The sequence below is a fragment of the Melanerpes formicivorus genome, unplaced genomic scaffold (genome assembly GCF_026170545.1).
Source record: "Melanerpes formicivorus ecotype bairdi unplaced genomic scaffold, bMelFor1.0.p_v2 SCAF_50, whole genome shotgun sequence".
In the NCBI taxonomy this organism is placed as follows: Eukaryota; Metazoa; Chordata; class Aves; order Piciformes; family Picidae; genus Melanerpes; species Melanerpes formicivorus.
In genome coordinates this window covers 1,721,425-1,747,731 of record NW_027142402.1, presented here as the reverse complement: position 1 = coordinate 1,747,731, position 26,307 = coordinate 1,721,425, and the positions used below count along the sequence as shown (strand labels likewise).

General features: G+C 41.7%; 1 protein-coding gene across 6 annotated transcripts in view; it reads right to left on the bottom strand.

Annotated features, from left to right (window-relative positions):
• The window catches only part of GRIK2 (glutamate ionotropic receptor kainate type subunit 2), a 203,657-nt gene that overhangs the window by 89,310 nt on the left and 88,040 nt on the right, over nucleotides 1–26,307 (bottom strand). For all 6 annotated transcript variants that reach the window (XM_068160442.1, XM_068160443.1, XM_068160447.1 and 3 more), the window contains 5 exons: nucleotides 20,114–20,257; nucleotides 18,692–18,799; nucleotides 17,677–17,790; nucleotides 14,299–14,505; nucleotides 6,496–6,719 (listed from right to left, as the gene is read on the bottom strand). In XM_068160442.1, coding sequence (XP_068016543.1) covers nucleotides 6,496–6,719; nucleotides 14,299–14,505; nucleotides 17,677–17,790; nucleotides 18,692–18,799; nucleotides 20,114–20,257 — 797 coding nt within the window. The remainder of the gene's footprint in view (nucleotides 1–6,495; nucleotides 6,720–14,298; nucleotides 14,506–17,676; nucleotides 17,791–18,691; nucleotides 18,800–20,113; nucleotides 20,258–26,307) is intronic.

Here is a 26,307-nt window from a genome sequence, read left to right as displayed (position 1 = left end):
GTAATATACATGGTGTAATACCTTCCAGCATCCCCCTGCTCCTCCTGGAAGCAAAGGGAATGCAAATGCAGTTATCAAAGTGCCACAGGTGGCTTGAAATAGTGATTTAGATCAGTGAATGGCATTCAGGCAGATGTCTATCAACAGACAGCACAGAGCAGAATGAACAGAATTGTTCTATGACTCAATTAAGTCTCAGAATGGGAGAAGCCACTGAGTGATCTCATTTCAGAAGCCATTCACCAATGAAAACTTGGAAGATTTTACTAGGAAAGACAGGTTATCCTCCTGAATCCTCTCCAAGAGCTTTAGTGAGCAGCCTTTGGGCCCTCAAATACCAGGTTCAAAAGGACATAAGGAGGTCCTGACACACTTGGGCAATGAACTACTCAATGCAACATGTAAATGAGAAAGGCAAAGAAGAGGAATCATGGTAGGAAAGAGCTGACTGGGAGTTTTGGCACAACTTTCCATAAATACCCCAGAGGCAAACTGAAAAGCCACGTGCAGGTCTTGCTTACATTTCCAGTGACTGCTGTGCAGGCAAGATGCCTGCACAATCTCCTTGCTGTAAGGCAGAGCAGACCAGAAGAAGTGGAAAGCAGGGAATTTGTTCAGGAGTGTAAAAATAAGATATTAAGGTATCTCCTTTATGTTAACCTCAGTTATTGAAATTCTCTCTAAGTGTTAAAAATCCCAGAACTTTTCCAGGCCTGATGGAAAGAAGAAATTTAGTCCAGAAAGGAAGATTTTTTTTAGGACCTTCTGCTATAATGCTAGGATATTTGTGTGTGTAGCTACAGAAACAGTAGCTAATAAACATCTACTGAAGAGAGAGAAAAAAAATCTTGTCCTGCAATCTGCCTGGTTCACTTGACAGAAGACCCAGTGCTCCAGAGGCTGGCACAGTTGCCATCTTCCCATAACAAAGACCATGTCCAGCATTTAACAAGGGTCTGCTTTTCAGCTGGAACAATTCTAAGAAGCAGCAAGGCTGTGCAGAATCTTTTGGAAGCAATCAGCTAAGGGTCATAAGCTGCAACCTGGTTTAACAGAAATAAAAATCTCTGACTTTCAAATAGTTATGGGACAGTTTGGGAAAGGGTGGGGGTTGCTGGCATGCCTTTATCCATGTCTACTTACAGGGTAATTCCTAGTCCAATGACAGTATCCCCACCTGGACTGTAACCCAGGCAAAACTGTCTGCAAACTAAGATAGTACAAGAAGCAGATTTCAAGGTTGCCATCTGGATTGCCCTGTTAAATGATGAATCCATTCCTGCAAACACCTCAGAACATATGCTGTCATTCTCTAGGGAGGCCTCAGGAGATAAAATTCTCACAGGAAGAATGCTTGTTAAAAATAAAGGGCAAATATTCTGACTTCCTACTTGAATAAATATCAGAGTAGTTCTTCAGTAACCACAGCTCCATGGTTCCTGGAAAAGCAGCTCCCTCTCCTTCTGCCATCCCTCCCTTCCCACTGAGATACTTTTGAAGGGGAAAAGCAATCAGACAAGCTCAAGGACAGGAATCAACTGATCAAAACTTGAAAAAAAGACAAAGACTGATGAGATGTAAAAGGGTATGCATGCACTCCAGAGGGAGAAAATGCTCAGGAGTCCGCTCAGGTTGGAAGCAGCAGCCTATGCCTGACCTTCTTCACAGAAAAGATGAAGATAAATGTGTGGAGCCATCTATAGAACTCCAGCCTTCTGTTATTGTGTTGTATCCCAGCTGGCAAGAGGAAAACTCTAATTTGGTGAAGGGGCAATGTTCATTGTGCTTTTGTCACTGCTGACAAGGAAATGGAAAACAGAGTTGATGCTAAGTGCATTGATAGCTGGAACTGGCACGAGGGCTTGACTTAGGAGAAGGAGGATAACAGAATTCTGCTGAAGGGAGCAGAGAGCCAGAAGTACTACCATGCAGAAAGGTGGATCAAACCCTTCAAAGTGATCAGCCATGATTCAGTTTCAGCACCTAGGACACAGCTGAATGTTCATCGACGGAATAGTTACTGATACTCCAGACAGCTCAGAATAAGAAGCACAAGAACTTTAGATTGGAAAAGACCTTTATGACCATCAAGTCCAACCACCAGTGGATCATTTTACCTAGGGTAGTTTGCCTGCTTCATAGCTGATCTGTAGAGGTGAAGCATCATGTTAAAGCAGGTGTATCTCCTCCAGTCATGAAGGTAAGGCACCTAAGAGTCAGCTGCTTTATGGCAGGCAGACATGATCACAGCAAATAGACCACAGTGGAGACAAATCCTGCAGTGTGCAGGGAATAGCTGAAATTCACTAAATCAGGTACAAAATGATTGGATAAAAATAACTAAGTGGATTAGTCTCCAGTCTGTGTTTTCAGAACAGCTTCAAGACGATCTGGATGCTTTACATCCTATACAAGAGGCTCTAAAAGCTGTAAGTCTGTCATGAGGAAAGCCAGCTGAAGGTTCATTTTTCAAGTAATGAATTTGAAGACTTCTATAAGTCAAACATATTTAGCATTTGTAAAACTATCAAACTGATTTTCTTCATCTTGCCTCTGCAGAATGGGAAGTATCCTCCAGTTCCCAAAACCTTTGATTGTGCAGGGATCAAAAACAGGAAGCTTCTTGTTTCACGTACACAGACTAATGGAAAAGAAGGGACAAGCTGGTCTAAAACAGTGCAGGAAATCCACATGTTTCATAGAAATAAAGCAATGGTTGGCACCAACAGACAGAAATCAAAAGAAATTCCACTCATTTCTTCCTTATACAGAGCAGGAAATGTTGTGTGCTTGACAGAATTGCAAGGAGGAGTTGGTACACTTCACTCCAGTCTTAGCCTTCCTTGTAATCTCACAAACTGTGATTTAACTAGGATTCTAAAGAAATGGGTTAAGGCAGAGGCACAAAGGGCAGATATTGGAACTGGAGTGCAGCAAGACATCAGATGACACAAGGCACTGCTCACAGTGGCACAAAGACAATGGTAGCTAGCATCAGAATCAGACCTATTGCTGTTGCCACAGGAGAAAGAAATGCAACGTGACTTTCTCAGTTCAAATAGGCTTAGCATCAAGCAGACTGGGTTTATCTAGCAGTCATCAGCCTGTAAGACAAGGAAATGAACTTTGAGACAGCCACCATAACTACTCAGATCCAACAATCACAACAAACAACCAAAACGTTTCCATACATCTGGAGAAACATCAGCTGCTGTGATTCCCCACAAAGAATGGCAACTGAGGGAAACACTCTGCACAACACGTGTGTTCACTCTATCCACAGTGCAACACCTGCAGCACCCACAACACCAGATGACTCCTTCCTTTTGAGGGAACTATAAATGGAGAATGACACTAAAGAGCCCTCCAGCTCACAAATAAATCTCTCTTTAGCTTTTTGAGTTGTTGAGTGTGCAAAGATTCCAGCTCTTTATATCTGCTTCTCACATTAGATGGAAAACCCAAATCAGAGTAAGGACAAGACTAATTTATTCTTCTCATTTTTCCTCACTTCTGCCTAGCATGTTACACCATGAAACTCTTCTGGCAACTCTCTCTCTCAAAGATTCTTCAGCCTTTGACTATTTTCTTCCTCAAGCATGGCCACACCACTAATAAACTGGTGAAACCCAAGCACCACAAGAGAACTATTTCCCACTTTCAAGGTACCAAGCTCTTACACTCCAGCACTGTTCAGAAGACATGGCAAAAGAAGAATAAAATAAAAACCAAATCACAAAACATTTGACACCAAAATGGGAGGTTTACATCTAAATATTCCACACTGAGTACTCTGATGAGCTGCAATTACAACACATCATATCATAAAAGACATGCCAAGTACTGCTCCAAACACAGACACACCTTTTTTACTGAACACATAGTAATTATTATGGAACACTGGGAGCTAAACATTCATTATGGAAGGATTTTTATGAAACAGGAATCCTAATAAGACACTCTAGGTGGAACCTATTAATTTAGTGGCACACAGTCCAACAGATTCATGACATCAGGACTAAAAAAAAATACATCAACTGAAATACCTCAACTGGAGCTGAACTGTAAATGCAGTCAGCACTGGGTTGCAAAGTCCTCTGCACTACCATGCTTCAGTCAGCAGTGCCTCCCTTTACCTGACAGATACACTCTGGGAATTGCATTCAAAAAGGCTCTTTCGACTGTTGGTCTTCTCCCTCTTTAGTATCAAGCAGAAGATCTGTTTCTAGCTTAGACCCATTTCCCTAACTGAACTGCTGTGTTAGAAAATGCTATCACATACTATTAAATCATCCTGCATTAGGAATAAAATCTATAGATCAACTCTAAAAACCCTAGCTCTTTTATTTCTAAGTGTTATCAATATCTGATTGTACAAGTTAAGAGGCATTGGAAATCTCTAGATCTGAAAGCTGATATAAACTTAGGTGTAAAAAAATAAGGTATTTTATGTGCTACTCTATACAAAACCAAACTCCTCTGCTCAGTATAAAGTGTATTTGCTATTGCTTTACAATGAAGACAATGCTTCCAAGTACATCAGGAATTTATGGTGCTGGTCACAAAACCAGACAAGTAAAAAGCAATTCAGCAATCCTGAGCTATGGTGTAGTGCTTCTGCTTAAAAAGAAACACTTGTCCCAGCTTTGCTAGTGAAACAACTGACTCAATACCTTCATTAGAAAAAAAAGGGCTTCCAGAAAATGCATCTTTCCTACAAAATATGACCAGGCATTTTCAAAGCATAAGTAGGAGCTCAGCCACACAACTCTTACTAAGAGTCCTGGGAGCTGCCTGTCAAAAGCGCTGTGCATCGTGCTGAGGATGTCCTTCAGTAATAACAACGTGCTTAAAACTTTCTGGCACGCACATAAATATTTCACACGAGGTGTTGCACAAGGTAACATCTGGGATTTATGCTCAGCTCTGCTTTCAGAAGCCTCTGCACCATGGGGACACCTCAGGAATTACTCTCTGGATGTATAGGTGACTAAAATCTACTGCTCTTCCCAGAAACTTCCAACATCAGTTGAGAGTTCAGGCAATGGTTTTTTTTTCAACCTAAGTTGAAGGTAGACTCAACACAAAAGGCACATAAGAGAAGTTATTCACTATAGAGTTGTGTTTCAGTGTGATCTGTATTACTTCAGTATCTCATGGACTTTATGTACAGGTGATCTTGCTAAATCTCTTTTAAACCAGTTTCTAACAACATTGTCTCTCCCCTCAGCAGAGGAACAGTGACAGAGTTTCCCCAACTGAAGCAGACTGATGTGAGAGCTCTCCATCTTTCTTGGATACAATGAGAGCAAAAGAGGAAAAGAAAAATAGATAAAGATTGTCAGCTGGGCACCACAGACTGAAAGCATAAAAATCTTGGGGCTGAGATTGCATTATCAAGTCAAGCATTGGGGGTGGGGAAACCCCAACTTATTGAAGAGGTAAAAGTCTGTGTAGTTTATAAGTATTTGATTTAAAAACACATGCATTTAAAAGTGACTGCTACCAGCAAAGAGCTCACATCTACACAGTGGGAATCACTGTTCTACTGCTCTGAGTCTCCTTTGCAAAGCCAGTGATACAACAGATAACACATGTCTGTGAGCATCTGGAGTCAGTCCTAATTCCCTAACATGGAAAAAGTTACATAATATGGGAATTTGACAAAAATGTTTTCCTGCTTGTCTGTGTTGAAGAAAACAGATTCAAAAGTGAGCTCTGTATCTCAGTTTATAACTTAAGGATTATTGTATTGAGCTCCTTCACTTTGAAAGCTCAATAGATCATGCTTCCAAATCCATTCCCACCTGGAGCTTTAAATGATGTGAAGGATCTCATGGGTTTTACCCAGCACACACCTAAATATTGTGGCCTTGCTTTTAGGCTACTACTCTGCATAAAGCAATTAGGGTTTCTTTAACAGGTAGGGGCAGAATTTGGACACAGAATTGTCAGGGGTGGAAGAGACCTCAAGGATCCTCTAGTTCCAACCCCCCTGCCATGGGCAGGGACACCTCCCACTAGATCAGGTTGCCCAGAGCCCCATCCAGCCTAGTCTTGAAGACTTCCAGGGATGGGGCTTCCACCACCTCTTTGATCAACCTGCTCTGTCTAGGATTAATGTGGGCAGCTAAGCACACAAGTTGAGATTAATCACCACAACATCTAATGAACTCAGGCTAACAAAAAACTGTGTCCATCCTCACCTTCCTAAACACAGCACAACCAGGGAAGGCATTTCAGAAACTTTCTAGCGTCCCTAGATTCATAGATAAAAGGAGAAAGCTAGCTAGGACACCCAGCACTTGGTGACATACTGTGGAGAGTTAGGATAGCAGTGGAGAAAATGAACCCTCCTCATTAGATATTCTTCTACACATCATGAAGTTCAAGTACAAGAGTACGAAACAAGAACATTTTTGTGACTTTTGACAATTATTAGTAAGTAAAAGGTGATAACAATTGCCAAAAAAATCACAAAAGTTGGCATGTTACCTGGCTATGACAAAGAGCACACAACTGACACCCAAGTAAGCCAGCAGAATATACATCCAGATATCAGGGGAGAGAGGATTCAGGAAGGAGAAGACGCCCGGGTTTGTACCATTGGGCTTGCGGTACAAAATACTTATTCCAAGAGTCATAAAGGGCTTGGAAAAGTCGATGACCTTCTCTCGGACATAGGTAATGGCCAATGGTGCAACTGCAAGGTCAGCTTTCTGTTAACAGAAATACAAAAGAGAGAAACAGGCCATGAGTCAGGAGAAACAGGTTGAAGCAGACAAGCAGATCAGGCAAAACACAAACTTTGCAAGGAGGAGCTTTGTTCGTGCACTAGGCAGGCTGATATCTAAACCTCTCTTCTCCCTGTGAGCAAGGAAACAGATTGCTGCTACCTCCTGCTTGCTGAATTGATGTAGCATCATTTAGAGACAATTAAAAACACTAGGTGATCCTTGAGGTACCTTCCAACCTGGTATCCTATCAACCTTTCAAGCATTACTTTGAACAGTGCATCCTCAATAATAGTTGATCTTTCATCTTCAGCCTAGAGCTCACGGGGTAGTGACACTTTCTGCATTCACCCTCTCTGTAGGGTCTGTTTCCTACACCACTGCAACACACAGAACTTTACTGCAACCAAAAGTTACCAAAAGGAGGTGTTGCTCAGGTTCGTTTTACTGGCAATGTTTCAAAGCTTTTTCATTTCTTTGGACATCCTTATGTCACTGTGGAGAGTTCTTTACTTAGCAAAGTCTTCAGCAGCTTTTGTGGTGGTTAAAATTGTGACAATTCAAATTAGGGAAGTGTGATGGCCCAGCTGTAAGAAACACTAAGCAGGCAGAGTGTAGTTAAGTGAACAAGGAGGCAAGGTTCACTTACGCCTGCTCCCTAGACATTTCAAACACACAGCCCTCCGAGTACAGATGACCAGGATAAAAAAAACACACATCTCAGAGTACTGATGGAGAAAACCTTCCAGTCAAAGTCTGATACACTTCTAGAGTCACAGAATCATAGAATTCAGATACCAGAGAATGCACTTCACAATCTCCAAGCAAGTTTATTTGGGAAACAGAAAGCATGACCAGCATTTAAAACCAAAGAAGTCTAATAACATTTATGACCATCAGGAAAAAGTTTATGGAAACATTGCTGGGGCTTGCTAAATGCAGACTGTGTGCAAGTTTCTTGCTCTTTGGTAAATGAGCAATTGTTCACTCTCAGCTGCTCTTCTGTTGAAAACCACTTCTCAGGTTTGTCCTGGAGTTGAAATCAGTTACACCTCCCCTGCCTGCAGTTTAGGAGGGAATTCCTATATGCACTCCCACTGTGCTCCTCATGGAATTCACTCACACATTTTGCACACAGGAACTAAGCTCCTGGCTTAGGATTTCTCTGACATTTGTGTTGATGTCACCAGGATTTTTTCATGGCTTTCTGCAATACCTTTTGCTGCATGCTATCTGAAACTTATTTTCTGCATAACATTTACTCTGAGCTAGGATCTGTTTGTACATTTTTCCATGGGAATATGATACACAGCCTTTGTTAGGGAGTGACTAAGCAGGCAAATTAAGTGCCATCTTGTGAGTAGAGACACCAATGTTTGGCTGTTCACTTGAATTAGAAGTAAAGCTGTAGCTAATAATTCTGTGATGATGTAGAAGATCTTTCACCCTAAAGCATACCAAAAAAAAAGTGAAGTGCACACAATTTGAGTGAATTGCACTGATAAATTCAGACATGCAAGATAAGAATTTGCAGGGAGGTTCTGTAAGTCCATGAATACATTCAGCTTGGTTAGAGTGAAAAGCAGAAGCTCAAGGAACAGAGGAGATGTGGTTAGCTGCTTGTCAGGGGGGACACCTGCTGCTTATTTAACTCGTGACAAATGGCATTGGAAATAAAAGGTCAGAGCACTTGAAGATGTGGATTAATGAATTAGCAATTAGACTGAAATGAACAGGAAGCACAAGTGGTATTTTCTGGCATATAACAAATTATCATCATAAATTATCCTAGAGACCCCAGGACAGATTTCACACAGAAATGAAATGCTACTTAATGAGGAAAAGAAAGCAGGCAAATAATAACTGGAAGATGATATGAGTATTTGACACAGACACATGAAAAATGTGTTACAGACACTTAGCAGTCAAATAATTATGGCACAAAGTAAGTGGAAGGAGTTGGAGCACCAATATTAAATAGAAGCTTTGTGGTTTGAAACTGCCTAAATAACTTAAAATGCAACTAATAATGATTACTGTAAATTCAGAGACAAATGGTTTGGTACAGAACAGTAAGGCTTAGCCTGCAAGGTAAATAAATATATACCAAGAAATAAACATATATATAAAAATCACTCAAAATAGATAAGCCTTCAAATAGCTAAAGAGATACAACAGGAAAAAGGGAAAATTAAAAGGAAAACACAAGAAAGTTAAATACAAGCAGACCAAAAAACCAAACTCAAACAGTAGTATTTTATATGTACACAGATTGTAAGGGGGGCTGGGAAGGGCATTGTGTAAAGTAGATAAAGAAAAGAAAATACCAAGATACTGGGGAAAACCATCATAAATATTCCACAGGAATCAGCAGGCATTCAGTTTGCCATCTCTATATTCACAGAGTTGCTGTCTCAAGCACTAACTGTATCTTAACTGCAGACTTGCCAAAATACTGTGTGCTCTATGGAAAGTCATCCCCCCAAACACCATCTCCCCATCAAGGACCTGAGCAGTGTGCTCTATGGAAAGTCACCCCTCCAAACACCATCTCCCCATCAAGGACCTGAGCAGTGTGCTCTATGGAAAGTCACCCCTCCAAACACCATCTCCCCATCAAGGACCTGAGGAGTGTGCTCTATGGAAAGTCACCCCTCCAAACACCATCTCCCCATCAAGGACCTGAGCAGTGTGCTCTATGGAAAGTCATCCCCCCAAACACCATCTCCCCATCAAGGACCTGAGCAGTGTGCTCTATGGAAAGTCACCCCTCCAAACACCATCTCCCCAAGGCCCTGAGTCCAGATTTGTGGCATATACACAACATGTTTGTCATGATTAAAATTTTCATCCTTAAATTCAGTTCTGGATGAGAGTTTACACCTGAGATTTGAATAAACAAATGTGTCAGAAATGCAGCCTGAATTCTCAGCTTACAAAGGAGCTTAAACTCCTCTTTAAGTGCTACCCATTATGTATTAAAATGACAGTTTACATTCCTCTCTGATTATGCAAACCTGCTCCATGTAGCTCATGCAAACTTACACAAGGAAAGGAATAATTATTATTAAAAAAAGAGAAATATTTATAGCTGAAGGAGACATTTTGGGATGAAAGCTGCCAGCAAAGACTTGGAAGCTCCAAATCCAAGATAGATTTATAGATTATGCAGGCAAGAAACTATTTAAAGACCAGTAAAATGTTGGAGCTTCTGCTGAGCTGAGTGTATTTATCTTCCTCTTGGTGATACTCACTCAAATTAAAACCCAACAGAGGTTTGTGTGAGTGCTCAGAATTTAGTACATGTTGTTATACCTTCTATACTGAGCTGAGATTTCCTCAGATAAAAATCTAGAACATTTCCCCAGAATATAATTTATTTGGTGATGTTCTAACTAAAATTTCACAGCTGGCAAAACAAGTTTCCTTTAGCCTTACTTCCAGACCTTCAAACCCTTTCTCTGAAAGGGTCTCAAACAATTTTGTCTTCATTTAAAAATATGTAGATGCAAAAAAATGTTAAGAACCAACATCAGGAGATTGGTTAGAAAGGTTCTCAAAATGAAGGCAAAATATTGTGACCCAAGCCTAGTGATGGACTCAAGGTTCTCAGAAGAGCAGCTGACCAGGATGCAATGCAAAACCACTTCACCAAGATGCATTTAGAATGATGAAGATGAACACATGCTGCTAACTACCTGCACAGGACAAGGAGACATTATCATAGAATCATGTAGCTGTTTTGGTTGGAAGAGACCTTTAAGATCCAGTCCAACCATTCTCTATCAAGTCTGGTGCTAAGCTATGTCCCTCAACACCACATCTCTGCCTCTTTGAAACACCTCCGGCTATATGGATTTGACCGCCTCCCTGAGGAGGTTGTTGTCTACACAACTCTACTGTGATGTATATAAACCCTGCCTGCCCTCAGTGAAACAGGCTGCCTGGGGAGCTGGGGGAGTCACATCCCTAGAGGTGTTCAGAAAACATGTAGACATGGCACTTGGAGACATTTAGTGGGCATGCTAGTGTGAGTCTGACAGTTGGACCCGATGATCTCAAAGGACTTTCCCAACCATAGTGATTCTATGGGTCTCTTCTATGACTCCTCAGCATCCCAAGCATCAGGCAGGGGAATCACATACACTCAAGAAAAACTCCTTTCACTTTGTAGTGTTACACTTTGTCCACATCTCTCTCTCATCAGTGCTGCAATTATGAGGCACAAATGTGGGTTGAAATCTCACCAGAACCCCTGGCACGTTAGTGGGTTCAAGTTCCAATAGAAGGGAACTGAATCCCTCCAGAATTCCCTGGACATAACTTCTAAGCCTGTTAAATCATCTACTACACTCAGAGTCACTTGCTCCTTCCTGTTGTCCATCAAAGGATTTGTTTGACACTTACTTTGCCACCCTGCCCGGCAGTACTTACATTCTCTCTCCATAGGGAAACCTCTCTACTTGCTGTCCTAGGGAACATTTCTCTTCCATTTGCAGCTAGAGACCACTGTCTTTTCCAACAGGAATTCATCACAGTGCAGTTGGAAGAGGGAAGGAATCACCAAACTCATTTTGCACTTTCAGGATTTACCACTTATTCAAAGGAAACTAGACCAGTATCAGAATGATGGCATGTGTGAACACTGAGTGAAGCAATCAAAGAATTGAGAGTAAACTACGGGAGAAGAGATTGAAAACATACAAAGCCTGACAGAGAGGCTTCAAACCCTGTTCACACTACAGAATTGCAAGCTTCAGCCTGAACACAATATGCCAAGCTCAGTTTAGACAGCATTAGCTTCATTTCACTTACACTTCTGAGTCCAAGAAATTATGTAAAGTGACTAAGCACAGACTTAAACCAGTTATTTTAAAATTCAGATCCTGTTTGGTGTTTGTCATCTCTATATAATTCTGCATCTTCCTTTCTGCACACATGCTGTACCAAGATTACACATCTGATTTATTCTTGACTTGCAGATGTCACACACTACCCGTGTAAAGATGCATCCTAGACCATGGCATTCTTTCTTTCTGAACTCAAGTGTCTGCCACTTCAAACACAACAAGCAGATAAATACTAAAGGTATTTTTCAGATAGATGAAAATGCTACAGCAACTTCCAGAGCTTTGGCCTTTCTTTTTTTCCCTCCTGTAGTCTGTTTAATTAGAAACTCAGGATGAAAAATGTAGCTGAATCGTTTTACCTTGCCAAAAGAAACATTACAGGATCACAGGATGTTAGGGGTTGGAAGGGACCTTCAGACATCTTCCAGCCCAACCTCCCTACCAGAGCAGGACCATAGAATCCAGCACAGGTCACACAGGAACACATCCAGACAGGGCTGGAAAGTCTCCAGAGGAGGAGACTCCACAACCTCTCTGGGCAGCCTGTTCCAGTGTTCTGGGATCCCCACAGTGAAGAAGTTCCTCTTCATGTTGAGGTGGAACCTCCTGTGCTGTAGTTGAGTTTATTGCATCACTTTATGCAGAACAAATCCTTTTTGTTTTACACTTTAAGAATATTGTCTCAGGGAAAAGAAAGACTGAAAACTCAGCTGAGGGGCCAGGGGAAGTATTAACCTTATGGAAACATCAAAATGTGTGAACTGCCTAGCTGGATTTCTTCTCTGAAGTCTTGCTCATCAGTTCTGAGGTCTGAAGCAGAGCTTGCTAATGAAATGTACTGGTTGCATGCACAGATGCATTAAAAAATATATATAAACAAACCAATTGCCTGCATTCAAATAAATGACAAAATCAGAGGAGAAAACCAGGCAAAAAAAAATAAAGGAATAAAAACAAAGGAAAGATGTCACACCTGAGAACTTGTGAGATACTTGTACAGATATGATGCAGGTTCAGAAGTCAGACCAGGTGGGAAGAGGGTTTACAAGCCCACATCTTCTGTGATGCATTAACACAGTTTTTAATGCATTTTTTGACTCCTAAATAAGTACTATTTCAAATGGTAAAAATCAGGTTTAATCTAACTTCATTTCTATGGTATCTATGGGGAATAAAAGAACATGTTTCACTCTGTTAGCAAGAGGAAAGGAGTGGAAAAAGCCTCTGTCTCTGTTTGCTGCAATTTCTTCAACTGCATTCCCTTCCAAGCTTTCCCTGGTAAAACGCTTGGGAAGCCACACTAGCACTTGCTCAAAAAAAGCTTTAGGGATGAATAATAAAAGCATGACACAAAAAGTGATTTATTTTTTTCTTCTTTGCTTCTGAAAGAAGAAATATAAGAAATCCTTCCCCAATATCCACCTCAGTAAGAGCAAATTAGTTCCAGATGCTGATACCACCTAACAGCCATCAAGCCTAACAGCTCTGCATGGCTGTGCGTTTATCCACATGTCGAAGTACACATGCCTAGCCACAGACAGGCTAGCTCGAGAGCTGTTTGCCTTCTCTCTCTGGATAATAGGTATAATCCATGCACACATTTAAAGATAATATAAATATAGTACTCCCACACATTCTTCTTCAAAGTGTGAGGAGAGGCATAATCAGCGTTTGTTGCAGCAGCAATACCAGATTATTATTTACTAGAGGAGCAGAAAGATAACAACCTTCTCAGTAAACAGGAATATTTTGATGAGCACATGTTCTGCCCATCTGCTAAAAATCTTAAGGCAAATTGAAAGGAGATTAGTGAATATTTTTCTTCAAGCTATTCACATGGTTTCTGCCATCATTAGGAGGTTTCCCTTGAATTAGCTGTGAAACAGTCTCCCTTTCTTCCTATTTTAACTGACAGCGACAGGCAGACTATGTTCTCTTGTTCTTTGATCATGTGTCTCTGTATCAAGCAATTCACCCAAATACATGCAGAAAGGGACTATGACATAATCTTCAAATTGACTAAAGGGTTTCCAAGAGACTGAATTCAGCTGGCAGGATCAAATTGCAAGAGCCTGCTTTGATGGACACGAAGCAATGCCTGCTTTATTCATTTACAAGTAATTGCAATGTTATGTTCTTCAGCACATTACATCACTTTGCTCCTTCAGTGTGTGTTGATATTTGTTTCTTTCTGCTTGCAGCCTATTGTTAATGCTTCCAGAAAAGTGTTTCTCTCCTTTCTGTCTATCATATAATGTCCATGCTGACATTAAGCACTTTTATCTTGAAGATAAAGTCTCAGAACCCCTCCCCTCCCAGAAGAGAAGCCCTGGCTTCTACTGATTAACAAAGGAGAAGTTTGGGGGTTTGGGTTGGTTTGCTGGGGTTTTCTTCTCACAAACCCCTATGTATTTGTTCTCAAAAATCAACTCTGAATACTCTATATTCATTATTTTGACTTAGGCATATGCCACAGAAGAGCTAAACTGCTTTGGCAGAAACAAACACTGCCTATAGGCACAACAGAGACACAGAAGGGTTTTCATTTCACAAACAAATGTTACAGTAAAAGAATCTTTGATATGAATTTCCTTTCATTGCTTCTTTAAGCAGCCAAACTAGCCCCATTCAAGCAGCGTTATCATGCTTTAGGCTTTGCATAGACAGAGGTGAAATCTAAATGGATAGCAGAAAGCTTGCAAAAGTTAACTTACATGATCAATGAGTTCACGAACCATTCCATTCCACTGTCCGCTGGCATCTTCCTGGGCTCCATATTTGCCATCCTCCACCAGCCTAATCTCGTAGGAAAATCCCAGGATGGTAGACAGCTCCCTGAGGAGGTCAATGCAATACCCCTCAAATCGATCATTTCCATACAGGGGTTTGTCAGACTTCTTGAACATAACATATGGCTCTTCCTGTCAGAATTAACGACACAAAAGCAGTGGTGATGAGTGTCCCCACATCTTCCTTTTTAACCTAAAGTGGTACACATGATACTTGGGCAAAGAGCTCAAATGCAAAGCAAAATCTTTTTAACACTTGGTGATGTCTATCCAAAGCCTTTATTTATCCTCAAACTGAAGGTAGAAGACATTCTGAGTTTTGTTTTGAAAAATGGCACTGAAATCATGGTGGATGCACCAAAGGAATTCATCTAAACAGTACATTCAAATGTGATCCTTGCCAAGTTGCATCACACATTGATATCAAATGCATTGCTCCAGAGGACATTGCAAGCCTCTTAAAATGCAGGGGTAGAAAAGTATTTTAGCAACTTGGGGAAATCAATCAATCAATCCATCCAAACATCAACCCAATGCTTTTAAGTGCAGGGGTTGATGCTCCTTTAATATTGTGACTATTTTCCCAGTGCTTTGTTAGGTATAGAAAATGCACAGGGGAAAGGCAAAAGTGAAGCCCTGTTGGCTACTCCTGATAACTTATTGGAATTATTCCTATCAGCTGTGTTATATTTCACAGGATGGCTTTGGTTGGAAGGGGCCTTTAAAGGTCATCTGGTTTGATCCCTCTCATAATAAGGGGCTACAAAGACACTACTAGAAATGACAACAATAAATTCTGCATTTTAAATTATTCTAACTAATTTTTAGAATAGAATAGACTTCTGAGATCATCCAGTCCAACCCAGCACCCAGCACCATCTCATCAACTAAACCATGGCACCGAGCACCCCATCCAGTCTCTTCCTAAACACCTCCAGTGGTGGTGACTCCACCACCTCCCAGGGCAGCACATTCCAAACCCCATTCACTCTTTCTGTGAAGAGCTTCTTCCTAACATCCAGCCTAAGAAGCCATCACCCAGGTTTCATGAATACTCTCAACATGGATATAAGTATTTTTCAAAAGCATCTGGAGTTTTCATATGACTGTCAGCATTGAACTAAAGGCTAAACAAAACCAAGGGAAAAAAATTGGAAGCCCTGCTGATGAAAAGAGGAAAGCCATCACCAAACTTTGCCACTGTTACAACAGAGAATTTTAATCATTAGCTTCTGTTCACCAGAGATCCTGGAGTTAAAAGGCTGCCCTATCTAATTAACATTTGTGTCAGCTGTAAGGAACACACAATGGGCTCCTACACTTGGCTGCCAGATTCAAGTGGGAGAGGGGAAGCCATCCACTAGCTTCAGTCAAAACAATGTAATACATCAGACATCTCAATAGTCATTTGAGCCAAGATATTCTAAAAGCAGAAACTGAGGCCAACCACCACCATCACCTTCCTCCTCAGTGCTATCTAGAACAGAGACTGCTTATGAGTAGCTTTATTTGACATCTCTCAAGATATTTCCTGGAAGGTTCCCTGGGATGATCCTTTGGGTCATGAAACACATAGTCATGACTATGTTTGGATGAATCACAGCCTGAAGAACTCAAGCCACGGTTGCTCACTTCTGCAGCTTCACTTCCCATTTTGTCAGGCTACTAAATACCCAATTTTCTTTATTTTTTTTATTCCCCCACAATCTACTCTCAGCTTCAGCCAGCTTTTAAATAAACTCCACTGCATCCCAAGACTCTCTACTAAGTTTCCCTTCCAGTGAGGCAAAGCAGACATGAGTGGATGCCTATTTGAAGCAAAAACACTTGGCTCGGAGCACAGAATGTGAAAGCCTTAAAATGCTGCACCACTCTGGACTGTGCTAACCTATTTTCCAGCTGAGCTGAAACATCTTGCCTTCATGGTACATGAGGAATATCAAAGACACTATTAGATCTTGTCACAATGGAAAGCAAAACTACTCTTTTCTTATGATGAATCTTAAATTTACCAAAGACTGTGGGGAAAAATAAACACACCCCAAAAGTGCAAACCCAAGACACCCAACAAAACACAGCAAGCCCTTCTCTAGACTGGTGGCCACTGGTGTTTGCTAAGTGCAAATTCTGCCATGGAATTCAAAACTGATCCTTGCGTATTTTTATGACTAAGATATTAGTAGCAGGGAATTGAAGCACTAGAAAATTGTTCGGGAGGATGCTGTAAACTGGGAACCCAAAGTGCTTCATAGTCGTTATCCAGAGATATACCTTAATGCCTACTCTACCTTCTGCTTCCAGGCAGTGAGGAGAAAAGTAACTTTTTTGACCTTTTGCAACTAAGTCAAACTTCAGCTTGTGCTGATCCCACTGAACTCATTCAGATATTATGACTTCCTTCAAGCCTTGTCATTTCTCCCTGATAAGCATCACTTCTGTCTGAAATGCAAGCAAGTACTGCTAAAGCATCTCTGGATATCTTGCAATTCTGATGGCCTCAAAGGTTAGTAGAAGCACCGAGACACTATGCTGGTCTGAGGACAAGGGTGATTCTCAGCTTCAACTCTTCCACATTTTGAGAGCCATGACTCATAAAATGACAGAATTCTTTTGGTTGGAAAAGATGTTTAAGATCATTGACTCAAACCATCAACCCAACACCACTGTGGCCATTAAGCCATGTCTCCAAGTGCTCTGTCCATGCATTTTTTGGAACACCTCCAGGGATGGTGACTCCACCACCTCCCTGAGCAGCCTGTTCCACTGCCTGACCCCTTTTCCAGTAAGGAAATATTCTCATTTTCTAGTATCCAATCTAAACTTTCCTGGGTGTAACTTCAGGACATTTCCTTGCATTCTCTCACTAGATCCTAAGGAGAAGGGACTGACTCCCACCTCACCCCAAACTCATCCTTTCCTTGGAGGAAAGTGATGTTAGATTAGCAAACAAAAGCAATAAATTTTGGTGGCTGGAATCGTCAGGCTAATAACCAAACCGCTTCAAACCAACACCTTCTGCCTTCTCAGGGTGCTTTGTGAAGGAATCAGACATTTTGGGCAATAAGAAAAGTGTAATTACTGGTCAACAAACATGACTCTAAATTGTAAGTAAATGATCTCAATTTTAGAGTCGAGTAAATATCCATGAGAAGATTACCGACCAGAGTTCATTCATGACAGAATAATTTCTAAGTAACTCTAAGCCATGCCACAAACTGCTCATTACTGCTGTAATTAGCACAGCACAGTCTAGCAGCTTTCCCCTACAACTGCATCTCTGCAGAAGCAAATCAGATGGCTTACCAAGATGGTGGTGACGATCAGCGAGCGATTGGACAGGGAATCTGTGATGTTTGCTGGTTTTCCTTTCTGATTCTCTGTCATGTTAAGGCCACTCAGTGGGTCCCAAGTTCCAACCTACAAAACAGTAATTAACTTGGTCATTTTCAACTTGTGAGCAGCTACCATTCCTGTCAGACACAAGGTTTTATTTAGAAACACCTCGTATTGATCTGATGCTCGATTATCACCTCTCATTCAAGAGCTTCAGGAAGAGGTATCTCATGGAAGAGCTGAGATCACACAGGGCACTGGTTTTTAATCAATGTGCAGTTTTTTCTCTTCTCACTGACTTCAGCAGTCCTTGCACTTCAAATATGATCGAGGTCATTTCCCATTATACCAACCAGGAAATTCATAGAATGGTTTGGGTTGGAAGGGACCTTGAAGATCATCCAGTTCCAGCCATGGGCAGGGACACCTTCCTCTAGACCAGGCTGCTCAAGGCCTCAGAGGTCAAAAATAACTCTTTTTTTATTGCCTCCACAAATATTTTTTCCCCTCAATAAGTCTTTTTGTCACAGAAACATTATAAATTACAGCTGAAACCGCCAAGCTGGACTGTTGTCCTGCAATGAGAAATAACCTGGCCTAGGGGCTGTGTCCCTGCCCATGGCAGGGGATTTGGAACTAGATGATCTTTAAGGTCCCTTCCAACCCAAACCATTCTCTGATTTTATGAATTTCCCCCATATTTGGGAAGAGTTTAGATTAAATAATGGAAGTAGTGGCTATTTACTGCAGGCCCAGCTCCCCCACTCCTCCTGAAACTAGGAATGGGGCTAGAAGCAAACGGGCTTGATATCTGATACCAAGCTAACAACTTTTACTAGACCACTTTGAAACCAGGTATCAGCTTGAGAAGAGGCATGTTATTGGCTTCTGCAACAAGTGAAATGGTACTGAAAGTGCTGCTAGTTTGGGGGGTATAGGATTTTGGTTTGTTTCCCATGCTTTTGGAGGTGAACATCTCACACACCTTTTCAAGCCCTTCTTCCTTGAGGCTGATCACATCTAAATCAAAATCTGTCCTCAGGCCGTTGGTTTTGTTGAAAGTTATCCTGCCTGTGAGACCTTCCCAGTGGGCCTGTGGAGAAAGAAAAAAGTAATTCTAGAAATAAACCTCTCTCCCAATTATTTCCCCCCTCCCCTTTTTTTTAGTCCTTCTGGATAAATTGTACTCTGCCAAAATGGGCACAAAAATCTTTTCTTTCTTTCTTTTAGTTTAAATCTAAACGATTTACCTTGTGGCTGACTTTTGTAGCAAATAGGAAATGTTTGCTAATTGTGTCAAGTGTTTTTTTTTCAGCCTTCACAATTTTTAGATGACTTCTTGTGTTAACCAATAATCTCTTCTTATTGAGATCTAAAGCTGTTTTGTCTCCATTCCTCCATCATTCACACATGCTGCTCCCTCTCTGCTCCACACACACCTCAGCCCAAGCCTCCATCTCCTTCATGAACTCTGGGTTTCATTATTCTGCCAGGGAATTTCATTCAAATAAAGAGTTGCTTTGGGAAGGTGCTGAGTTCTGACACCACACTGAGACAGCAAAGAGTTGAGGTCACTGGTGCCAGTGTTCCAGAGCTGATCCCTTCCTGTTACTAAAGTGCATTACACTCATTTTTTTATATATAACTTCAAGTCTATCTAGTTCTAAAGCTCTACTGAAGTAAACCAAGGAGTGTGTTTGAAGAGAAAATTACCAGGAATTGAAAGGAACAAATATTAAATACAGGATCATATTCCCTTGCATGTATTTCTCTTTGTCATAGTGTCTTGCATAGAATGAGAAATACTGAATTCCCACTGGAAGCAGTGGATTGCCCTACAGTGGGCAGTTTGAAGACTCAACTTGCCAGGGTGCTGGGCCAGCTCATTTCAACTCTATCACCTACAAAGGTTGGAGCAGATGATCCTTGAGGTCCCTTCCAACCTGGCATTCTGTGATTCTATGAATTAGGACTCACAGTACGAGAGTCCTGAATATTTGATTCAAATCAAGGAGACAAACTTCATTCTTGGTCCCTTTGAGTTTATGCCAATATTTAGTTGCCGAGTTTCTCATCATCAGTCTGTGATTTGTGGTTTCAAATACGTAGGGTTTTGTGCCACAAATGATTCAAGCACAGCCAACCACCCCTTCAAGTGTCTAGAAACAATTTTATTGGGAGTCAGTCACTTCACCTTTTTCTGCTTCTCTGACCCAAGTAATACCTCAGGCAAACCCAGTGCCAAACACAAAAGCTGCCTTGCCTGCTGAGCTCTACACAAGTTGAGATACTCTAATCTACTGAAAGAAATAAAAAAGGGGCAAACTCAAGTAGAGTTAGAACAACAGGAAATGGGAGTTGGGAGGAAGGAAAGTAATGAAGCAAGACACTTTCATCAGCGACTTACCTCCTTAATGAGGCTCATGAAGCGGGTGCCAAAGCGCCAGGGCTTGTGGCGGTTACACTGCAGGGAGCTGACAGTCATCTGTGGGAACTGCTGGACAGCCACTGACACCACGTGAACAGCATCATACATCAGGGCTGCATCCGTCTGAAACCAGAATGAGGCCACAGCCATCAGCACACAAACACACAGCAGCAGAGCAGGCAAGGGAGACACAACCTGCCCTGCTCATCACATTGAGGATATCAGCTGATTGCTTCTGCAGCACTGCAAAATGCAGCCCTGGCACCAAGACGTAGAAGGGTTTGGGTCAGAAGGGACCTTAAAGATCATCTAGTTCCAACCCCATGCCATGGGCAGGGACACCCCCTACTAGACCAGGTTGCTCAAGGCCTTGCTCCCTTCCTTCCCTCCATCTTTCCTTGCTTCCATATTCCTCCCTTCCTCTCTCCCTTCTGAATTCCTTCCTTTTTTCTTCCCTTCCCTCCCCTCCCTCCCTTCCTTCCAGGGTCACAGGAGAACGCACTGATCTCTCTGATGACTCAGGTTGCTTCAAAAAAGCAGTGAATTGGAGGGAGGAAATATATAAGTCACCTTATGTAGAGTGATTCAAATGAGTTATTTCCAAGAGTAATGAAAAAGAGAAAGAGAGAAAAGGGGGGAAAAAGGATTAGCAAGGTAGCAAAACCTTAGCTATGAAGGAAAATGCACAGACTAAGAAATAGTGGGTTTGTGTTTGGAAATCACAGACTAGGTACAGTGCTAAAGATATTTAACTTCTAAATGAGTGTCAGTTGAAATTCCTGGGACAGACCTAACCACTGTGTTCCTTAAACCAGAGGCAAATGAGAACTGCATTAAAATGCACATTTGTTTTAATGTCCCATCCTAAACAAGTAGGCTGTTTAGACCTGGTATGTGCTAACTGTGTTGTGTTAGCCAAGGATGGAGACAGTCTCTGGGAGCACACTGTCATGCAGTGCAAGAAGCTGACATCTCTCTTCTGCTCTATTTGATAAACAGAGGCAAGCCTTGGAACCAAAAGCAAGGAAGGACCTTAGATTCAGCTGGTGGAAATGAAGGCTATGCCATCTGCTCAGCATACCTTAGAGAAAAGAGGACCTATTTCCCCTTCTCATTCACATAATTAGTGAGCTGTGAAATTAGTTCTTTAATGGATAGGAAACCTGGAGATTATTGCACTTGTCACAATACAATACAACGCCATACAAAATGAGCTTATACAGTGCCTTTCATGCAAATGCATCCCAAGACTCTTTACAATAAAGCTAAACATAAAAATGCAAAAATGTTCTACCATTATAGCCCATAAGCTGCTGCTAAAGAGGAAACTGTGCCTTTACATTTAAATGCCTCTCCCAAGGAGAGGTCTCAAAACTCCAGCAGAAACCCATCCCAATTTTAAAGTAGCCACTGTAATAGGCTCCAGCCATCCCTGCTGCCAAGTCGTTTATGCAGGGGCTCCAAAATTAGTCAGAAAATATTTTTGCTGCCAAACAGTTCATTATCTTCCAGGCATTAAAGTGCTTTTAAGGGAAGCTGATATTTGACAAGGAGGCAGCAACACACCAAAAAGTTGGAATGACGTGCTGAGTAAGCGCCATCCGAAGCTCAATATTCCAGAAGCAGCACTTGGCAGTAGCTGGAGTCTAGACAACAGCTTTTGAAATCAGCTCCAAAGAAGTACAATACACTCATCTAGCTCAGAAATGCAGACTTTGGGGGTTTGGTGGGTTTCTTGTTTGTTTTGTTTCAATTTGGATCAGCTTTGTTTCTAACACTGTAGCACAGCAATGAAGGAACATTTTCAATTGCTGTGAGACTTCAGCAGCGGCAGCCCACGAAGAAGCTACCACAAAAGTTCAAAGCCAGTATAAAACTGGTGGATTAGATATAAATTTGGACACAGACTCATCAGTAAGGATCCAGTGGACATCATACCAGATGCAGAGCAACAAGACTATCAAATTCTCTAAGCAACTGAGCTGAACATGTGTAGGATGGCAACAGAATCAACTCCAGTAGAAGCATTCCAAGAGCTCCACTGCCACTTTAGAAAGACATCAAATTCTGCTAACATTCCTCGTGCTGGGATGATGAATATGGCTTCACTGGAAATAAATGCAAGTCAGGATGTGCCTTTAAGAGCCCAACAAACTGATCACTAGCTGGAAGCTGAGATCCCTATTTCTTTTCTAGATGCTACAAGAAGAAACCTTTATTTAAGCAGGATGAGATTCCACAGCCTGCCCTGTGTAAGCTCAAAGTGAAATGCAGGCTTAAATGTTTGCCCTGAATAAAGACAGAACCATATCCTCAAAAAACATCTTGGTTTACTGATTCAATATTGCACTCATCTCACTGGGTGCAGTCATTGATTTTACTGCAGGAGAAATGAACAGCACAGAAACTCAGGACAAGATATAGAAGGCATTCCCTGGAATGTGCAGGCTGGTCTCTCCTCTTGCTCAGTTTCCTCTGAGAGGCAGTAGGAATTGCTAGCTGTTGGCCTAGCTCTCCACCCTCACTCACTGGCCTTGCTAAGCTGTGTGTCTCACCTCCCTTGGTCCACAGCACCTTCTCCTCCTTAAATCATAATTCTGGAACTTTGAGGTACAGGCAGTACCACAGGTTGCAGCAAGGGGCTGTTTGAGGATCAGGGAGGAAATGCTCCCAGTTCAGTTTTGGGGATGCTTTATTGCATCTAAACAGAGATGAACAGGTCAGTTCCTTGCAGCTTCCACATTTAACTACACCAAATCATGACTCGTGTGTTGCACAGCAGCATTCTCATACAGCATTTCCATTTACCTTATGAGGATTTCATGTACCAATAAACCACTCCTCTCTGATTCATATCTCAGTGCTCCAGAATTATCCTTAAGTTACAGAAAGAGGTGCTCTCTATTTTCAGAAGCCAGGAGTTTTATCATGCAGTCTGGTTTAACATTGATTTAAGATGAATGATTGCTAGGCTAGGTCTGTTTCCTTAAGAGCTAGATCAGAAATAGTACACCTCCAGCAGGAAAAAGCCCACATAGTTCAGCTTTTACTATAAGAAACTGGAGTTGTCTGCAATCTACAGTATCAAAAGAAAGAATGGCACTATTATGGAGGCATCATCTGGAAGGACTTCCAATTACTCCAATGCAGATTATTAAAACCAGCTTGAGAGCAGGAAAAAAGCCCTCAGGTTTTCAATTAAATGTTAAATTAAGCTAATGTGATTGTTTTTATTCCCCTTAAACTTATTGCTAATAAAAGTCTGGGAAGAAATACAGCTTGCTCCTCAAAAGGTGCTCTGAGAAGTATTTGGAAAGACTGAGAAATTATCAGTGCTAGGAAATAAGGCAATGGAAAGAGAGATGACCTCTAAATTGTATCCTGAAGCACCACATCTGCAAGCTTCCTGAGCAGCTCCAGGGATGGTGACTCCACCACCTCTCTGGTCAGCCTGTTCCAGTGCCTCCAATGCCGGTTTTCCCCTAATATCCAGCCTAAACCTCCTGAGAATACATTCCTATTTGACAAAAGGAATCCAAGCACATGAGGCACAGAATGGTTTAGGTTGGAAGGGACCTTGAAGGTCATGTTCCAGCAGGACTGAATTTTCCTTTGGCCCTTCTAAATTGTATTTCATTTCTTACAGCACAGAAATGCCTTGGCTAGAACACTGACTGCAAAAATCAAGCTGTTGAGGTTTGTTTTTTCCCCAACTCCCAATATACCCAGGCTATTTCTAGGCAGCTTGATGGGGGACAAAGATAACATTTAAACACCAGAACAGGCTGCCCAGGGAGGTGGCTGAATTCACATCCCTGGAGGTGTTTTCAAGAGGCAGAGATGTGGTGCTGAGGGACATGGCTTAGCCCCAGCCTTGGCAGAGTTAGAGAATGCTTGGGCTGGATGATCTTAAAGGACTTTTCCAACCAAACTGATTCCATGATCCTATAGTACAATTAGGAGGGTAAAAAACAGCAGCTGTGTTTCATTGATCTAACAGCCTAAGCCAGGGCTACTGGAGGTACACTGAACAGGACAGCCTAGCCAGGTCTCCTCCCTCCCCATCCTAAATACTGTTATTTTTACAGAGAAATACCATTATTGGGGATCTCTGCACAGCAGTGGTTGCCAGTGGCATACCTATCCATTTCAAAGTCCCACACAGTGTCCTGGAAGCAAGCTCCTTAGCCTGCTAAGCACTATTTCTCCTTTCATAATTACTTATCTCTCAGTTATTCTTACTTATATTTAACACACAATTGATGATTGGTAATTACAAAGTCTTGAATAAATAGCACACTTCATAGACAAACCAAATGTTTCCCTTTTTTTGTTCCACCAAGCTCTCCCCATCACCTGTCTTTTGTTTTTCCTATATCAGGAAGAATAAAGGAGAATTTGGAATCCTTTAAGTGGCAGAAGTGTTAGAAAAGTGACTGAACATCATTTCTGCAGCCCATGAAAACAAAGACTGAGGACAACCATTGAGGAGAACAGAAGCCAGGGAAGAAAGGGAAGGTAAAGAGCAGAGATAAAAACCATCAGGGATGCAAAAAAACTACACCCCCCAAAAAAAACCCCAAAACCCAGCTTAAGTTACAGACAGACACAGGCTTAAATTGTATTAGATTTTGAGATCTTTACCAATCCTTAACAGAACTGCAGCACAAACCCACCAACAGGAGATCTCAGATGATGCCTGACAAACGTAGCAGCACGCACACAAGCTCCAGAGCCCCAGCACGGTCCCATTACCACTCACCAACAGCTCTCCTACTCAAAGGCAGTTTAAAACAAGTGAATGAAATTAAGAAGAAATGGCTTGCAAAAGTAGTTCCTCCCCTCCCTGGGTAATAAAATCTATTGCCCCTGAAGTCATTTGCCTTAATTCTCACTTGCTACCACATCCCACAGAACCATTCTGCTGAGTGAGATTTAATAAATCTCTCAGCTTGGGATTAGATTTTAGTGGTTTATGAGCTGGTAAATTGCATTGTATGTTTATTAAAGCTGGTGTTTGCTTACTTCTTGACACATTCCCAACTCCACCCTGGGGTACAATTAAGCAAACAGCAGAGATTATAGCTTTTGGTTTTTTCACCCCAAAAATGCCCTCCACCTGGGAATGAGATAGGAGCATCAGCAAGCTGTAAGAAAATGTTCTCCCAGTGTTTTTAAAACTCAAAGGACTTCTTAGGATAAATTCTTCTGGTTTTCCCTAAAACAGAAACCCTACAAGTGTCCCATCACAGCTAACCCAAGAAGTGGTGAGACACTGGCACAGGCTGCCCAGGGAGGCTGTGGCTGCCTCCTCCCTGAAGGTGTTTGTGGCCAGGCTGGATGAGGCCTTGAGCAACCTGGGCTGGTGGGAGGTGTCCCTGCCCATGACAGGGGATTGGAACTGGATGATCTTCAAGGTCCCTTCCAACCTAAACCATTGTGTGAATCCATGAAGCCAATGACCTTCAGTGCTCTGCTTGCAACAGCAAATGTCAGCTGACTGCACAAACACTTGGCAGAACTCTGCTTGTAACAGACAATTAAGAGCAAGGTGTTCTCATGTCAGCTTTCTAGATATCCTTCGAAGCCATTGTGAAATTTCCAAGTGCAAGATGCTCTGAAGTACTTTCTCAACCTGAACTTCAGAAATTATGGTATGTGCTGTAATGCTGGGGGGGGATTGCAATAAAAAACCCTCCATCATGCTCTTTTATATACCTTAAGGACAGATAGCAAAAACCTAATTACCAGGAAGAATGGGTCATTATTTGGTCTTTGGTAGTCTATTTCCTTTCATCTGTTCTCCTGCTCAAAAAAATCAATATGATTGTGATCACTGCAGCTCCATCAACCCCATCCATAATAAAGAGCTGTCTGCTACTATTATATTAGCTCAGCATTCAAGAACTTATCACACCACACGAAAAAAAGTCCCTCTACAGAAGCAATTCGTAAGTAATTACAGAAGGGTCCTGCTCAGCACATGCACTGAACAGCTTTGCAGCCATGAGGCACACCTGGCAGTGAAACTGGAGGTAAAGGGTTAGGAAAATGCAGAGATTGAAGGCAAATGTCATAAAAAACCAAGGGAGAGGGTTGAAAAAAGGGGGTGGGGGGCGTGCATTCTGAAGGATGAATCTTGCCATGTTCTGATTTTATATTCTGCAAGTTTC